This window comes from Tamandua tetradactyla, chromosome 11, assembly GCF_023851605.1.
Source record: "Tamandua tetradactyla isolate mTamTet1 chromosome 11, mTamTet1.pri, whole genome shotgun sequence".
Classification (NCBI taxonomy): Eukaryota; Metazoa; Chordata; class Mammalia; order Pilosa; family Myrmecophagidae; genus Tamandua; species Tamandua tetradactyla.
The window spans coordinates 40,562,476-40,578,750 of NC_135337.1; the positions used below are offsets into that span (position 1 = coordinate 40,562,476).

At 38.1% G+C, this 16,275-nt stretch overlaps 1 protein-coding gene across 10 annotated transcripts in view; it reads right to left on the reverse strand.

The window, feature by feature from the left end:
- Positions 1–16,275, reverse strand: part of SPATA1 (spermatogenesis associated 1) — a 63,353-nt gene that overhangs the window by 18,555 nt on the left and 28,523 nt on the right. For all 10 annotated transcript variants that reach the window (XM_077120457.1, XM_077120456.1, XM_077120455.1 and 7 more), the window contains one exon: positions 1,724–1,902. In XM_077120457.1, the coding sequence (XP_076976572.1) occupies positions 1,724–1,902 (179 nt within the window). The remainder of the gene's footprint in view (positions 1–1,723; positions 1,903–16,275) is intronic.

Consider the following 16,275-nt stretch of genomic DNA (forward strand, 5'->3'; position numbering starts at 1 on the left):
CCACAAGGCTAAAGGGAAAGATTTATATATTCCGTGCTTTAGGGAGAAGTTTCTACTTTTGGGGGGCATTTAGCTCTAATTGCCTTTGGTAACTCTCTTGATAACATGAGGAAATCAGCATTAGAATGAAGCTAACATCAAAAATAGCAGGGAAGAGTACTCCATACAGGAACTGTTTAAAAAGTGATCAGGCGTCGAGTAGAGTTATGAATAAAGCTGATCTGGTTAGAGTTAAGGTTAATCAGAAGACTGGCTAAAGGATGATAGGGTCCACATTTTTATTTTATTCTTTTTAATTTTTTTTTATCATCCACATTTTAAAACTTCAACTTCTGTGTGAGACTAAAGGCAGAAATGTTTATTTGATGCAAAATTTATATTTTGGGTAGTGCATTTCCTAATTTAATTTACATGATCAGTTTAGTTGAATAGCATAAGTACATAAAATCTTGAATAGGGTGTGAGATTTTGTCAGTTTGTCCAGGTTAGTGTGATGCTCCAATAAATTCCAGAGTGATCTGGGCAGTGAATAAAGAAGTATTTGCAAAGCCCCCTTGGGAGAATGGGGAGAAAGGAGGAAATATTCAACTTCCCTATTTGGGGAATTTCTGAAATTTTCGCAAGCATTGGGGACAACCAAATCAATAGGCTGAGCCCTCGATCTTGGGGTTCATCCCTATGAAACTTATTCCTGGCAAAGAAGCTAAGCCTACTTAAAATTAGGCCTAAGAGTCACCCCCAGAGAACCTCTTTTTTGTTGCTCAGATGTGGCCTAAGTCAACTCAGCAGGTGAACTCACTGCCCTCCCTCCTCTGTGGGATATTTACACCACAGGTGTAAATCTCCATGGCACTGTGGGGTAGAAATCCTGGTATAAGCTTGGGCCCAGCATCAAGAGATTGAGAAAGACTTCTTGACCAAAAGTGGGAGAGAAATGAGACAAAATAAAGTTTCAGTGGCTGAGTGATTTCAGACAGAGTCAACAGGTTATCCTGGAGGTATTCTTATGCATTATTTAGATATCTCTTTTTAGTTTATGGTATATTGGAGTGGCTAGAGGGAAATACCTGAAACTGTTGAGCTGTGGCCCAGTAGCCTAGTCTTGAAGACGACTGTATAAAGATATAATGTTCGTGATGTGACTGTGTGATTGTGAAAACCTCATGTCTGATGCTCCTTATGTCCAGAGTATGGAAAGATGAGTAAAAAATATGGATAAAAAATAAATAAATAATAAGGGGGACAAAAGGTAAAATAAATTGGGTAGATGGAAGCAGTGGTCAATGAAAGGGAGGGGTAAGGTGTATGGTATGTATGAGTTTTTTCTTTTTATTTCTTTTTCTGGAGTGATGCAAATGTTCTAAAAAAATGATCATGGCAAGGAATAACAACTATGTGATGATATTGTGAGCCATCAATTGTACAACATGTATAGAATGTATGTGTGGGAAGATTTCTCAATTAAAAAAATAATAATAAGGAAGAAATATTAAAAGCACCAAGGGCTTTGAAGACATATTAAACCGTTGAATGTATCTCCCTAGCAACCTTCCCATGAATTTTCTTATTTTTTGAAGTTATGAATTTTCTCATTTTTAAAAGCCAGTTTAAGGTTTTGTTATTTGTAGCCCAAAGCATCCTAAATATGATAATATTAACAATTATAAATATTGTATTTTGAATAGAACTTTTCTAATATAAAGGGAAGCACATTTAGCAGTACCTTAGAATCTGTTATATTTGCCAGATTCTTTGGCCTCATCCTGATCTCCCTGGCTTCAAGTTGCATGAGCAATTTTTTATAGTAAAGTTCCAAATCTTCTCGAAGTTTTGTTAAAACCTCCTCCAATGATGCTGTAACTTTCTTTGTTTCAAAGTATTTTTTCTTCCAACCATCACAGGCTACAAAAAAAGCAAAGGCTGTGTTAGAGCCTGATTAAAGGATTAAACTTTTCCACCTGGCAAGGAACCCTAACGTTAACATTAATTTACACCCTTTCCCTCCTCCTTTCCTCTCCTCATTTGCTGAGAAATTTTTGTTGGATAACAAACTTTTGTTTGTTGCCTAGATATTTAGTAAAATAATGATAAATCCAAGAACCACAGCCAAGTTCTCCTTTTAAGCATGTAATTGTTATTACTTCTGAACATCTTCATTAAGAACATACAACAGACAGCAAAATGTGTTTTTATTTATTTCATTTTTAATTTTTTTTATTGTATAGTATAACATATATATAAAGCAAAGAAATAAAAAAGCAATAGTTTTCAAAGCACTCTTCAACAAGTGGTTACAGGACAGATCCCAGAGTTTGTCATGGGCTACCACACGATCCTCTCATATTTTTCCTTCTAGCTGCTCCAGAATATAGGAGGCTAGAGAGCTTAAATACTTTTTTTATCATCACAATCGACTTTTTTTCCTTCTTTTTTTGTGAAAAATAACATATATACAAAAAAAGCTATAAATTTCAAAGCACAACACCACAATTAGTTGTAGAACCTATTTCAGACTTTGACATGGGTTACAATGCCATAATTTTAGGTTTTCACTTATCTCTAAGATACTGGAGACTAAAAGAGATATCAATTTAATGATTCAGCATTCATATTCATTTGTGGACTCCTATCTTCTCTGTATAATTCCACCATCACCTTTGATCTTTCCATCCTTCTCATTAGGGGTGGTTGGGCTACGGCAATTTGAAATTTTTCATATTGGAAGGGTCTGTCACTAATATGTGGTAGGGAGATGGCACTATCTGCTGTTCTGGAGAGTTTCAGGATTTATCTGGACCAGAAACCCATTTGGAGGTTGTAGGTTTCTGGAAAGTTACTCTAGCGCATGGAAGCCTTGTAGATCTTACATATTGCCCTAGGTGTTCTTTCCAATTGGCTGGAATGGTCCTGGTTAGGGGTTGGCAGGTTATGATAGGTAGCAATGTCTAACTGAAGCTTGGGTAAGAGCAACCTCCAGAGTAGCCTGTCGACTATTTGAACTCTCTCTGCCACTGATACTGTATTAATTACACTTCTTTCCCCCTTTTGGTCAGGATGGAATTGTTGATCCCACGGTGCCAGGTCTGGATTCACCCCTGGGAGTCATCTCCCATGTCGGCAGGGAGACATTCACTGCTGGATGTCATATCCCACTTAGGGGAAAGGGCAATGATTTCACTCGCAGAGTTGGGCTTAGAGAGAGGCCACATCTGAGCAACAAAAGAGGTCCTCCAAAAGTAAATCTTGAGCATGCCTATAGGTAGTCTAAGCTTCTCTGCTACCTACATAAGCTTCACAAGAGTAAGCCTCATGATCAAGGCCTATTGATTTGGGTGTCCCTAAAGTTGACACAGTATTAGGGGATTCCCTGATGGTAAGGTCTAATAGTTCCATATTCTTTCTCCTATTCCTCAGGGGACTTTGCCAATACGTTTTGATTACCTGTTTAATATACTCTAGGATGTTTCCAGGCATTAAAATAATCTATACAGGATTAAAGGACCTCTTTCTTAAATGAGCTATACACATAGGTTGAATTAGATTATGTACTTCAGAAAATTTCAGTTCCAGATCAAATAAATCTTTCTTCCATTGGTCTCCAAGAGTCTGTGTGGTTCTAAAATATAGACACTATCTTCCTTATTCCTGTGTTCTGAATTACTTTAGAACAAACCTGTTTGGCTTCGTTCTTATCTCTTAATATAAAACAGCCTCTCAAAATTCTGAAATAATCATCACCACTCCAGACTTAACGCGTCTGCTCTAAAAGCTTACAATCTAGGCCCCCGTTTTCTTATAAGCATTTTCTAATGCTTATAGACCATACCATTGTTGTGTTTTTATTTCTGGCTTATTTTGTCTCAACAAATGTCCCCCATGTTCATTCACATTGTTGCATGTTCCTTTTTGTAGCAGCACAACCTTCATTCATAAGTATACACCATTGTTTGCCAATCTACTTCTCCATCAGTGCATCCTTCAGCCACCTGCATCCGTCAGGCATCATGTAGAGAGGGCCCAAAGTCCACAGTCCACCAACATCTCAATTTTAGATAATTTTCCCAACAGATAGAAAACCGATAAACACACCCTTGCCAAATAGGAAATCTAAACCTCCTCTTAACTCTTGTCCTTCACCCCATTATTTACCTCTGCTGTTGCTGTGGTAATGCTGATGGTTTCCTTTTGAACTTAGGTCATAGCATGCAATAGCAGTTTTCCCCCATACCCTGGACTTAAACACTCTTCATACAAGAATAATATCTTTGAAGTAATTCTTATGAGAACTTATTCATATTTCTAGTGTGAATCAGTGAAACATGTAGGTCTAGACAACCCCTTTCAATCTTGTTCATCTTCAATATGGTAATATTACCTCTAGACCCACTAGAGAGTCACCTTTGCTCCTATCTATTCCCTTACATTGGAGTTCAACCTCATTAGCTAATGGTTCACCCATCTTTAGATTCTATGTATCTCTAAGTCCCCTATCTTTGGTATTGTAAGCCTCTGATTATATCTTTATGCTGGTCATAAGAGTGGACTCATACAGTATCTATACTTTTCTGTCTGGCTAACTTCACTCAGTATTATGTCCTCAAGGTTCATCCATCTTGTCATGTGCTTCAGGACATCATTTTTGTCTTACTGCTGCATATATTCCATCATATTTATATGCCACAGGTGTTGATCCACTTGTCTATTGATGGGCATTTGGTTTGTTTCTGCCTTTTGGTGATTGTGAATAATGCTGCTATGAACATTGGTGTGCAAATGTCTGTTTGTGTCATTGCTTTCAGCTCTTCTGGGTATATACCAAGTAGTGCTATTGCTGGGTCATAAGGTAACTCAATATTTAGTTTCCTAAGGAACTGCTAGTCTTCCATAGTGGCTGCACCATTATACATTCCCACCAGCAGTGCATAAGTGTCCCAGTTTCTCCACATCCTTTCCAACATTTATAGTTTCCTGTTTGTTTAATGGTAGCCATTCCCATAGGTATGAGGTGGTATCTCATTGTAGTCTTAACCTGTATTTCCCTTATAGCAAGTTAAAATGAGCATCTCTTCATGTGCTTTTGAGTCATCTGTATTTGCTCTTCCAAAAAATGCCTATTCATATCTTTAGCCCACTTTATAATTGGATTGTTTGTTCTTCTGTTGTTGAGTTGTATGATATCTTTGTATATACAGGAAATCAAACCTTTGTCTGATATGTGATTTCCAAATATTTTCTCTCATTGAGTTGGCTTTTTGAAGTCTCAAAGTCTCAAAGTCTTTTGAGGTGCAGAAGCATTTGATTTTGAGGAGTTCCCATTCATCTATTTTTTTTCTTTTGTTGTTTGTGCTTTGGGTGTAAAGTTTAGGAAGCTACCACCTATTACTAGGTCTTGAAGATGTTTCCCTACATTTTCTTCTAGAAGCTTTATGGTGCCAATTCTTATATTCAGGTGTTTGATCCACTTTGAGTTAATTTTTGTGTATGGTGTAAGATAGGTGTCCTCTTTCATTTTCTTGGCTATTGATATCCAGTTCTTCCAAGCCCAATTACTATAAAAGACTATTTTGTCCCAGTTCAGGGGTTTTGGGGATGTTGCCAAAAATCAGTTGACCATAGATTTGGTGGTCTATTTCTGTACTCTTGATTCAATTCCATTGGTCAATGCTTCTGTCTTTGTGCCAGTACCACGCTGTTTTGACTACTGTGGCTTTATAATAAGTTTCAAAATCAGGGAGTGTTAATTCTCCCACTTTATTCTTCTTTTTTAGGATGCTTTCAACTATTCGGGGTCTCTTTCTCTCCCAGATGAATTTGGTAGTTAGCTTTTCCAAATCTTCAAAGTAGGTTACTGGAATTTTGATTGGTACCGTGTTGAATCTGTAGATCAATCTGGGGAGAATTGACATTGCCTTCTTATCCATGAGCAGGGAATGTCTTTCCATTTATTTAGATCTCCTTTGATTTCTTTTAGCAATGTGATGTAGTTTTCTGTGCACAAATCCTTTATGTCCCTAGTTAAGTTCATTCCTTATTCTTTTAGTTGATATTTTGAATGGAATTTTTTCCTTAACTGACTCCTCAGCTAGGTCATTGCTTGTGTATAGAAATGTTACTGACTTTTGCAAGTTAATTTTATATCCTGCCCCCTTGCTGAATTTGTTTATTAGCTCAAGTAACTTTTTTTTTTTTTAAACATGGGCAGGCACCGGGCATTGAACCCGGGTCTCTGGCATGGCAGGTGAGAACTCTGCCACTGAGCCACCCTTACCCTCCCTAGCTCAAGTAACTGCTGTAGATTTCTCAGGATCTTCCAAGTATAGTACCACATCATCTGCATTCCAGCAGCTAGCAAACTAGAACAGTAGAGTTCTTTTTCCCTTAATTTTCTGGAAATGTTTGAGCAGGATTGGAGTTAGCTCTTTCTAGAATGTTTGATAAAATTCCCCTGTGAAGGCATCTGGCCCTGGGCTTTTCTTTGTAGGAAGATTTTTGATGACTGACTGAATCTCTTTACTTGTGATTGGTTTGTTGAGATTTTCTAATTCTTCCTGAGTCAGTGTACCTTGTTTGTATGTCTCCAGGAATTGGTCCATTTCATCTAAGTTGTCTAGTTTATTGGTGTATAGTTGTTCATAGTATCCTCTTATGATTTCTTCTATTTTTTTAGGGTCTGAGGTAATGCACCCCTTCTCATTTCTGATTTTGTTTATTTGCATCCTCTCTCTTTTTTTCTTTGTCAGTCTTGCTAGTGACCCATCAATTTTATTGATTTTCTCAAAGAACCAACTTTTGTTTTTCTTGATTCTTTCTATTGTTCTTTTGTTCTCCCATTCATTTATCTCTGCTTTAATCTTTGTTATTTCTCTTCTCCTATTTGCTTTGGGGTTAGTTTATGGTTCTTTCTCAAGTTCCTCCAGGTTTGGTGCTAAGTCCTCAATTTTTGCTCTTTCTTGTTTTTTAATATAGGCATTTAGGGCAATAAATTTCCCTCTCAGCACAGCCTTTCCCACATCCCATAAGTTCTGATAAGTTGTATTCTCATTTTCATTAATCTCCAAATAGCTACTGATTTTGCTAGCAATTTCTTCTTTGACCCACTGGTTGTTTAAGAGTGAATTATTTAATCTCAGTACATTTGTGAATGTTCTCATTCTTTGGTGGATATTGAGATCCAGCTTCATCCCATTGTGATCAGAAAAAGGGATTTGAATAATTTCAATATTTTTAAATTTATAAAGACCTGTTTTGTGCTCCAGCATATGATCTATCCTGGAGAATGTTCCATGAGCACTAGAGAAGAATGTATAACCTTGTGCTTTGGGGTGCAATAACCTATATATGCCTGTTAGGTATAATTCATTTATAAAGTTATTTAACTTCTCTATTTCCTTGTTGATCTTCTGTCTGGTTGTTCTATCTATAGAGGAGAGTGGAGTGTTGAAGTTTCCTACTATTATTGTTGAAACATCTATCACTCCCTTCAGTTTTGCCAATGTCGTCTCATGTACGTTGGAGCTCCTTGATTGGGAGCATAAACATTTATGATTGTTATATCTTCTCGGTGAACTGACCCTTTAATTAGTATATAGTGTCCTTCTTTGTCTCTTATGATGTCTTTACATTTAAAGTCTATTTTGTCTGATATTAGTATAGTTACTCCTGCTTTCTTTTGGTTACAACTTGTGTAGAAAATCTTTTTCCATCCTTTCACTTTTAGTTTATTTGTATCCTTGTGTCTAAGATGAGTCTCTTGTAAGCAGCATATAGCTGGATTATGTTTCTTAATCCATTCTGCCAATCTGTATCTTTTAATTGGTAAATTTATTCCATTAACATTCAAAGTTATTACTGAAAAGGTGTTTCTGATTCCACCATCTTATCTTTTTTATTTTATTTGTCAGACCTATATATTCTTTTCCCTCTTTCTCTTTGTATTCTTTAATTTTCCCTTGGTGGTACTCTTCAATTCTGTGCCCTCTTCCAGCCCTCCCTCTCTTGTCTCTTTATTTCAGCCCGCAGAACTCCTTTTAGTATTTCTTGTAGGGCCAGTCTCTTGTTGACAGATTCTTCCAGGACTTCTTTGTCTGTAAAAACTTTAATCTCTCCCTCAATTTTGAAGGACAGTTCAGCTGGGTACAGAATTCTTGACTGGAAGTCTTTCTCTTTCAAGATCTTGAATATATCATACCACTGCCTTCTCACCTCCAGGGTGCTAGTTGAGTAGTCTGAACTCAGTCTTCTTTGATTTCCCTTGTATGTAGTAGATAGTTTTTCTCTTGCTGCTTTCAGGATTTTCTGTTTCTTTTCAACATTTGACAGACTCATTAGTATGTGCCTTGGGGAAGGCCTATTTGGATTTAATCTGGTTGGAGTTCTTTGGGCTTCTTTGACTTGTATATTTATGTCCTTTATGAGGGTTGGGAAGCTTTCCCCCATTATATCCTCAGCTACTCTTCCTAGCCCTTTACTCTTCTCTTCTCCTTCTCAGACACCAGTGATTCTTATATTTGTTCACTTTGTTTTGTCTGTCATTTCTCCAAGTTCCCATTCAAGTTTTTCCATCTTTTTTGCCATTTGCTGTTTTGAGTCTTCAAAGTCAATTATCCTGTCCTTTGTATCACTTATTCTTTCTTCTGTTCTTTCAGATCTGGTGTTGTATGCCTCTAGTATGCTTTTTATTTGGTCAACAGAGTCTTTAATCTCTGTTTTTTTCTATTTATTCTTTCAAATTCCTCTTTGTGCTCTTCTACTGTCTTCTTTATCTCTTTTACAGCATTTTCTATCCCACTTGTTTTATTAAATAGAGTTGTATGTACATCTTTGATTAGTTGTTCCAATGTCTGTGTCTCCTCTGGTAGTTTAATTTGGTCATTAGGCAGGGCTGTATTGTGATATGTTTAGTGATCTTCTGCTGTCTTCACAGCATGTAAATATCTTGATTGATTTACTTTGGGTGTTGATTTCTTTCAGTAGTTTAAGGCCTCGTGTTTGTGGGATGGTTGTACAGCAAGGAGCAGGGCACAGAGTGGAGTACTCAGTACAGTGATTTGTTTCAGGGCAGATATGGGCAGATGTTGGGGACGTTATGCTGATGCTTGTGAATGTGAGTGCCCAGTGGCCAGGAAGGATGTAGCTGTGTGGGTGCACTGGTCTGGTGGGGCACAACCCTGGTGTGCACTGGTCTAAGGCATGAGGCCCTTTGTGTGCATGTGTAGAGCTGTGGCAGGAGGTCGGCATTATGCCTTCATGAATTGGGGGCAGATGTGACCCAGCTGCGCAGGTCAGCACTTTCTCAGAGCTGGGAAGTGAGGCTGAGAGCTGTGTGCATGCGCGGTTCTAGGACTGCTAAAGTGCAGTTCCCAGAGCTGAATGATGTTACTGGGGGCCCGTGTCTGGGCTTGGGAGTGCCATAAACAGATGTGCTGAGCTTGGGTCGGGAGGGCACAGGCTGTGCGACACTATGGTCGGGGGACAGGGGTAGCCTGGGTATGGAGGTTAGTGCCCGCAGCCTTTATGCACTGGCAACAGCCTACAGTTAACAGAGAGGGCGAGGCAGTGCTCCGGAGGGGTGCAGGAGAGGTGGGTTGGGCTGCACTTGGGGTGGGGGTGTGGGACAGGTACATGCACTGGGGGCTGGTAGGGTGGGGGTGCCTGGAGTGCGGGGAATGGGAGTGGGTGACAGGGTTTGGGTGCATGGGGTGTGGGGTGAGTTGCCAGTCATGGGGCTGCCCTAGTGAGGGCAGCGCGCCCCAGGAACATGGCCTGGCTTACTTCCCCATCCCATGCTCCTGTCCGTGCACTTCTGCGAGCTCCGAGGCTCAGTACCTCCACGCCAGGCTCCAGCTTTCTGCCTCTCAGTTCCTCGGCCTCTGCAACCAGGGCTGCCACATGTGTGGTGCAGAAGGCTCTCCCAGGTCAGCCGCACTCCTAAATTGCCTCATCAGTCGCCCTCCTGTCCCTTCTCTAACTTTTTTGTGGAGCAGGGCTAATCTCGAGCTGCCCTAGTTGACCATCTTCCTGGAAGCTCTCATATGTTTTTATTTTGATTACTTTTTTTTCATAATCTGGTTTGAATTCATTGTTTACATAATTAAAACTATGAAAGAAAAAGGCATTTTTTTTTCAGATTTTTCCATATTGTTTCCATCCCCCAGAATGACATGTTTTGTGTTGTGATTCATCATTTATTAAAATTATATCAAATTCTGTGAGGTAAAATGTCTCAAACTTGGACCTCTGAGAAAATTAGTAATTAAACATTTCCAGTCTAGGTAATCACTTTCACAGTAATGCGATTCTAAAAACAAATATTTCTCAACAGGAATAAAAGTTGCATGTTAGGAGACCAAAATATGCTTATGCTATTTTTCTTTGAGATAATCATAGAAATGAAAATTCCAAATATAAATATCTGTTAACAAACTTATGGATTTCAGAGTGGAACTGTGAACTCCAGTTTGAGAAAAACTGTTTACATTTTTTCATTCTGTTTTTCATTGACACAACCACGGCAAAAAAAGGATGCGGATGTTTTCAATATGGCATATATGGGCATACCTCAGAAATATTGCAAGTTCAGTTCCAAAACACCATAATAAAGTATATACTGCAATAAAGTGAGTCACATGAATTTTTTGGTTACCCACTACATATAAAAGTTATGTTTATATTATAGTGTGGTCCTTTAATTGTGCAATAGCATTATGTCTAAATAACAATTCACATGCCTTAATTAAAAATACATTATTGCTAAAAAATGCTAACTATCATTTGAGCTTTTAGCAAGTTGTAATTTCGTTGCTAGTGAGTGTCTTGCCTCCATGTTGATGGCTGCTGAATGATCAGAGTGCTGGTTGCTGAAGGTTGAGGTGGCAGTGGAAATTTCCTAAAATAGGAACAATGATGTTTGCCACAATGATTATTCCTTTCATGAACAATTTCTCTGTAGCATCTGATGCTGTTTGATAGCATTTTACTCACAGAACTTCATTCAAAATTGGTATCAGTCCTCTCAAACCCTGTACTGTTTTATCAACTAAGTTTATGTAATATTCTAAATTCTTTGTTATTTCCACAGTGTTCTTAGCATTTTCGCCAAGAGTAAATTCCATCTCAAGAAACCACTTTTTTTGTTTATCCATAGGAAGCAACTCCTCATCTGTTAAAGATTTATCATGAGATTACAGTAATTCAGTCACATCTTCAGGCTCCCTTCTAATTCTAATTCTCTTGCTATATCTACCACATCAGCATTTACTTCTTCCACTGAAGTCTTAAACCCCTCAAAGTCATCCATGAGGATTGAGATTAACTTCTCCCAAATTCCTGTTAATGTTGATATTTCAACCTTCTCCCACTAATCACCAATGTGCTTAATGGCTCTTGAATGGTGAATCCTTTCTGAAGGTTTTCAAATGACTTTGCTCAGATCCATCAGAAGTTCATTACAACCATGTAAACAGATATACTGTCATCCAGTCTTTGTTGTTCCATTTATAGAGCACAAGCAGAATAGACTGAGCATAAATCTCAAGGATTCTAGGATTTTTGGAAAGGCAAATAAATAAGCACTGGCTTCAACCTAAAGTCACCAGGTGTATTAGCCTATAATAAGAGTCAGCCTGCTCTTTGAAGCTTTGAAGCCAGGCACTGACTTCTCTGTAGTCATGAAAGTCCTGAATGACATCTTCTTCCAATAGAAGGCTGTTTAATCTATATTGAAAATCTGTTGTTTAGTGTAGCCACCTTCCTCAATGATCTTAAATAAACCTTCTGGAGAACTTGCTGTAGCTTTGATATCAACATTTGCTGCTTCATCTTGTAGTCTTATGTTATAAAGATAGCTTCTTTCCTTAAACCTCTTGAACCAAGCTCTTATATCTTCAAATTTTTCTTCTGCAACTTCTTACTTCTCTTAGTCTTTATAGAATTTAAGAGAATTAGGGCCTAGCTTTGATTAGGCTTTGGATTAATGGAATGTTATGACTGGTTTGATCTTCTGTCCAGACCACTAAAACTTTCTCCATTTCAGCAATAAGGCTGTTTCACTTTCTTATCATTCATGTGTTCACTGGAGTAGCTCTTTTTTTTTTAGCATGGGCAGGCTCTGGGAAATGAACCCGGGTCTCTGGCATGGCAGACAAGAACTCTGCCCAGGTCTCTGGCATGGCAGACAAGAACTCTGCCACTGAGCTACTGTTGCCCGCCCTGCAGTAGCATTTTTAATTTCCTTTAGGATCTTTTCCTTTGCAGTTGCAACTTGGTTAACTGTTTGGTATAAGAGGCCTAGCTTTTGGCCTATCTTGACTTTCAACATGACTTCCTTACCAGGCTTAATCATTTCTAGGTTTTGATTTAAAGTAAGAGATGTATACTCATTTTTTTTTTTTTACTTTAATACTTAGAATCCATTGTATGATTATTAATTGGTCTAATTTCAATATTGCTGCGTCTCATGGAATAGGGAGACTTGGAGAAGGAGAGAGAGACAGGGAACAGCTGGTGGGTGGAGCAGTCAGAACACATACAATATTTATCAATTAAGTTCATTGTCTTATACTGGCATGGTTCATGACACCCCAAAACAATTATAATTGTTACATCAAAGATCACTGATCACAGATCACCATAGAAGATATAATATTAATAAAGAAGTCTGAAATATTGTGAGAACTACAAAATGTGACAGACACCTGGAGGGCACAAACTGTTGGAAAGATGGCATTAATAAACTTGACACACGGGTGGACCACAGCGGTTCAGCAGGTAAGAATGCTTGTCTGCCATGCCTGAGGACCCGGGTTCAATCCCCGGTGCCTGCCCATGTTAAAAAAAAACAAAAAAAAAAAAAACAACAACAAAAAACGACACAACTTGGTCACAAACCTTCAATTTGTAAAAAAAATGCAAATCTGTGAAGTGCAAGAATGCTCAACAAAATAAAATGAGGTATACCTATGTTGCTTTCTTAATTTTTCTCTCTAAAACATTAGCATTTAGGTTATAGTCCATATTCTAATACATTTTTGAAAAATCATTCTGATTCAGTTTTTGGAAGAATTATGTAGTCGCTTAATTGTTGTGCAATAAAAATGGTGCATGGGAGTGTACGGGTGAGTCAGTGGTAGAATGCTCGCCTTCCATGCAGGAGACTGGGATTTGATTCCCGGATCATGCATCTCCCCTCAAAATATGGGATATGTACACAAGTATATTGGGGATCCCCAAAACAACCCCCAGGTTCAGTGATTTATGAGGAAGACTCGCAGGACTCAGTATACAGTTAAACTCGTGGGTAAGATTTATTATAGTGAAAGGCTAGAAAGCAAAGTCAGCAAAGGGAAAATGCACATGGGGAGAAGTCTGGAGGAAACCATGGACAAACTTCCAAGACTGTTCTTCCCATACAGTCTACAAGATGTGCTGAATTCCTTCAGCATGGAATTGTGACAACACATGCTAGTGCTGTCTAGCATAAAAGCTCATGGAGATTCAGTGTCCAAAGTTTTTACTGGGATCTGGTCACATATGCACCCTCTGCCTAGTGTTTACCAATATTCCAGACTCCCAGAAGGAAAGGTGTTCAGTATAAATTATATTGTTAGCACAGTTTAATCATAACAAATCACCCTTATTAGTTAGGAATTGTGAGAACAATCTCCAAATCGACGTATCCTGATGCCAGCCAAGGGCTAATTTGCAAGTAGGCCTTTCTAATGATAGCAGTCTCAGGCCTCCTATTAACTCCTTTTCTGTTCAAAAGCATAATCAAATAATAACACTTAGACTTTTAAAGTAATGAATTTAATACCTTTTCTCTAAAGGTTGACATCTTAAATTTATAATTTCAATGATCATTTTAGCTATCACTAACGTAGAGAAAGTTAGCTTATAAAGTCATTTGATCAAAGTTATATAACTAACTTATATAACTAACTTTATATAACTAAACTTGAAGTTTAGCTCAAGAGTTTACTTATTTTATCCCTTCATGCCCTATATCTAATCCCTCAGCAAGTTTTACTGGTACTACTGCCAAAATTCTTGAAGCATCTGGCATATTACACCTTTCTTCATTGCTACATCCTTAGTCAATCCACTGTCATCTTTTATCTAGAAAGCAGGATTGATTAGTTTTCTATCTGGTATCTTGGCTATCATTCTTGCCCCTTTACAAGCTATTCTTTTTATTAAAATATTTTTATTGAGAAATATCTACACACATACAGTCCAACCATATTATATGATATCATCCATATTATATAACTCATAGTATCATTGCATTGTTGTGTATTCTTCACCATGATCATTTTTAGAACCTATACATCATTCCAGAAAAAAGAAATAAAAAGAAAAAAAGGAACTCATATATCCCATACCCCTAACCGTCCCCCCCTCCATTGACCCACAGTATTTCAATCTACCCAACTTTTACAGTTTATTTTCCTCTATTATTTATTTGTTTATCTTCCATAGCCAGGCACCGGGAATCGAACCCGGGTCTCTGGCACAGCAGGCGAGAACTCTGCCACTGCGCCACCATCGCCCACCCCTATTTATTTTTTGTCCCTATTATTATTATTTATTACTCATCTGTCCATACCCTGGATAAAAGGCACATCATCCACAAGGTTTTCACACAGTCACATCGAAAAGCTACAAAGTCATACAGTTTTCTGCAAGAATCAAGGCTACTGGAACACAGTTGAACAGCTTCAGGTACTTCCCTCTTGCCACTCCAATACACTATAAACTAAAAAGGGATATTAATATAATGTGTAAGAATAACTTCCAGGATAACCCCTTGACTCTGTTTGAAGTCTATCAACCACTGGGACTTTATTTTGTCTCATTTTTTTCTGCCCTTTTGATCAAGAAAGCTTTCTCATTCCCATGATGCCAGGTCCCAGCTCATCCCTTAGAGTCAGGTCCTACATTGTCAGGGAGATTTATACCCCTCGGGGTCATGTCCTATGCATGGGGGAGGGCAATGAATTCACCTGCCAAATTGGCTTCGAGAGAGAGGCCACATCTGAGCAACAAAAGAGGTTTTCTGGGGATGACTATTAGGCATAATTATTAGTAGGCTTAGTGTCTTCTTTGCAGGAATAAGCTTCACAGGGGTGAGCCCCAATACTGAGGGTGCAGTCTATTTAATAGGTTGTCCCCACTGCTTGAGAGAATATCACGAATTCCCCAGATAGGGAAATTGAATATTTCCTCCTTTCTCCAAGTCCCCCAAGGGGACTTTGCAAATAATTTTTTTATTCTCTGCCCAAATTACTCTGGGATATATCAGAGCATCACACTAACCTTTACTAACTGACAAGAACCCCTACCTTAATCAAGATTTCATGTAATTATGGTGTTCAAGTAAACTGACCACACAAGTTAAATTAGATAATGTGCTATCCAAAATATGAATTTTGCACCAAATAAACATTTCTTCCTTTGGTCTTGCACAGAGGCTGAAGTGTGAAAACATGGGCCATATGCATCATCCTTTACCCAGTATTCTGGTTTACTTTAGTCCTATCCAGGTCAGCTTCATTCATATCTTTAGACAAAGTCTAATCACTTTTCCAGCTCTTTTTAACAGTTGCTGAATGGGGTAATGCTGACTTTCATAGCTTCAAAACTCTAACTCTCAGTCTCAGGTGTCACACAAATACCTGAAGTTTCAGAGAATGACCAGGTTATATACAAATAGCTCAGTACCTCAGAATTTAGAAATGTATTCCTTGAACACCCTAGCTAAAGCATCTCTCCCATGCCCCCATTACTCTTTACTACATTCTTCTAAATTGACTTCTCAGCTCTAATCAATACCTGATGTTGTCTTACGTATTTACTGTCTGTCTCCTTCCATTAGAAAGCAAATTCCTTAAGCAGGGCTATGTTTATCTTGTTCACTGCTATATCCTTAGCATTTAAAACAATCCCTGGCACTAAATAGACTCTATAAATATTTGATGACTGATATATACCTTTTATCTGGAAACATTTCTATTGAAAAAGACAGGTACAGATTATTCCCATTTTATAAACAAAGAGTAAAGCACAAAGAGGAGAAATAACTTGCCAAAATAAAAGATTAGCCTGGTGTTAGAATCCCGGTCCTGTGATTTTTAATCCATTGTTCAAATTTGTATGGTAAAATCACTCTTTTAACACTGCCATGGGGCAAAGTCCTTGCAACTATTTCCAGGATAATGCTTTAATGTTATGAGGTGTAACCTTCAGAAATATCGCCTGACATTGTCTATGACTTTCAGA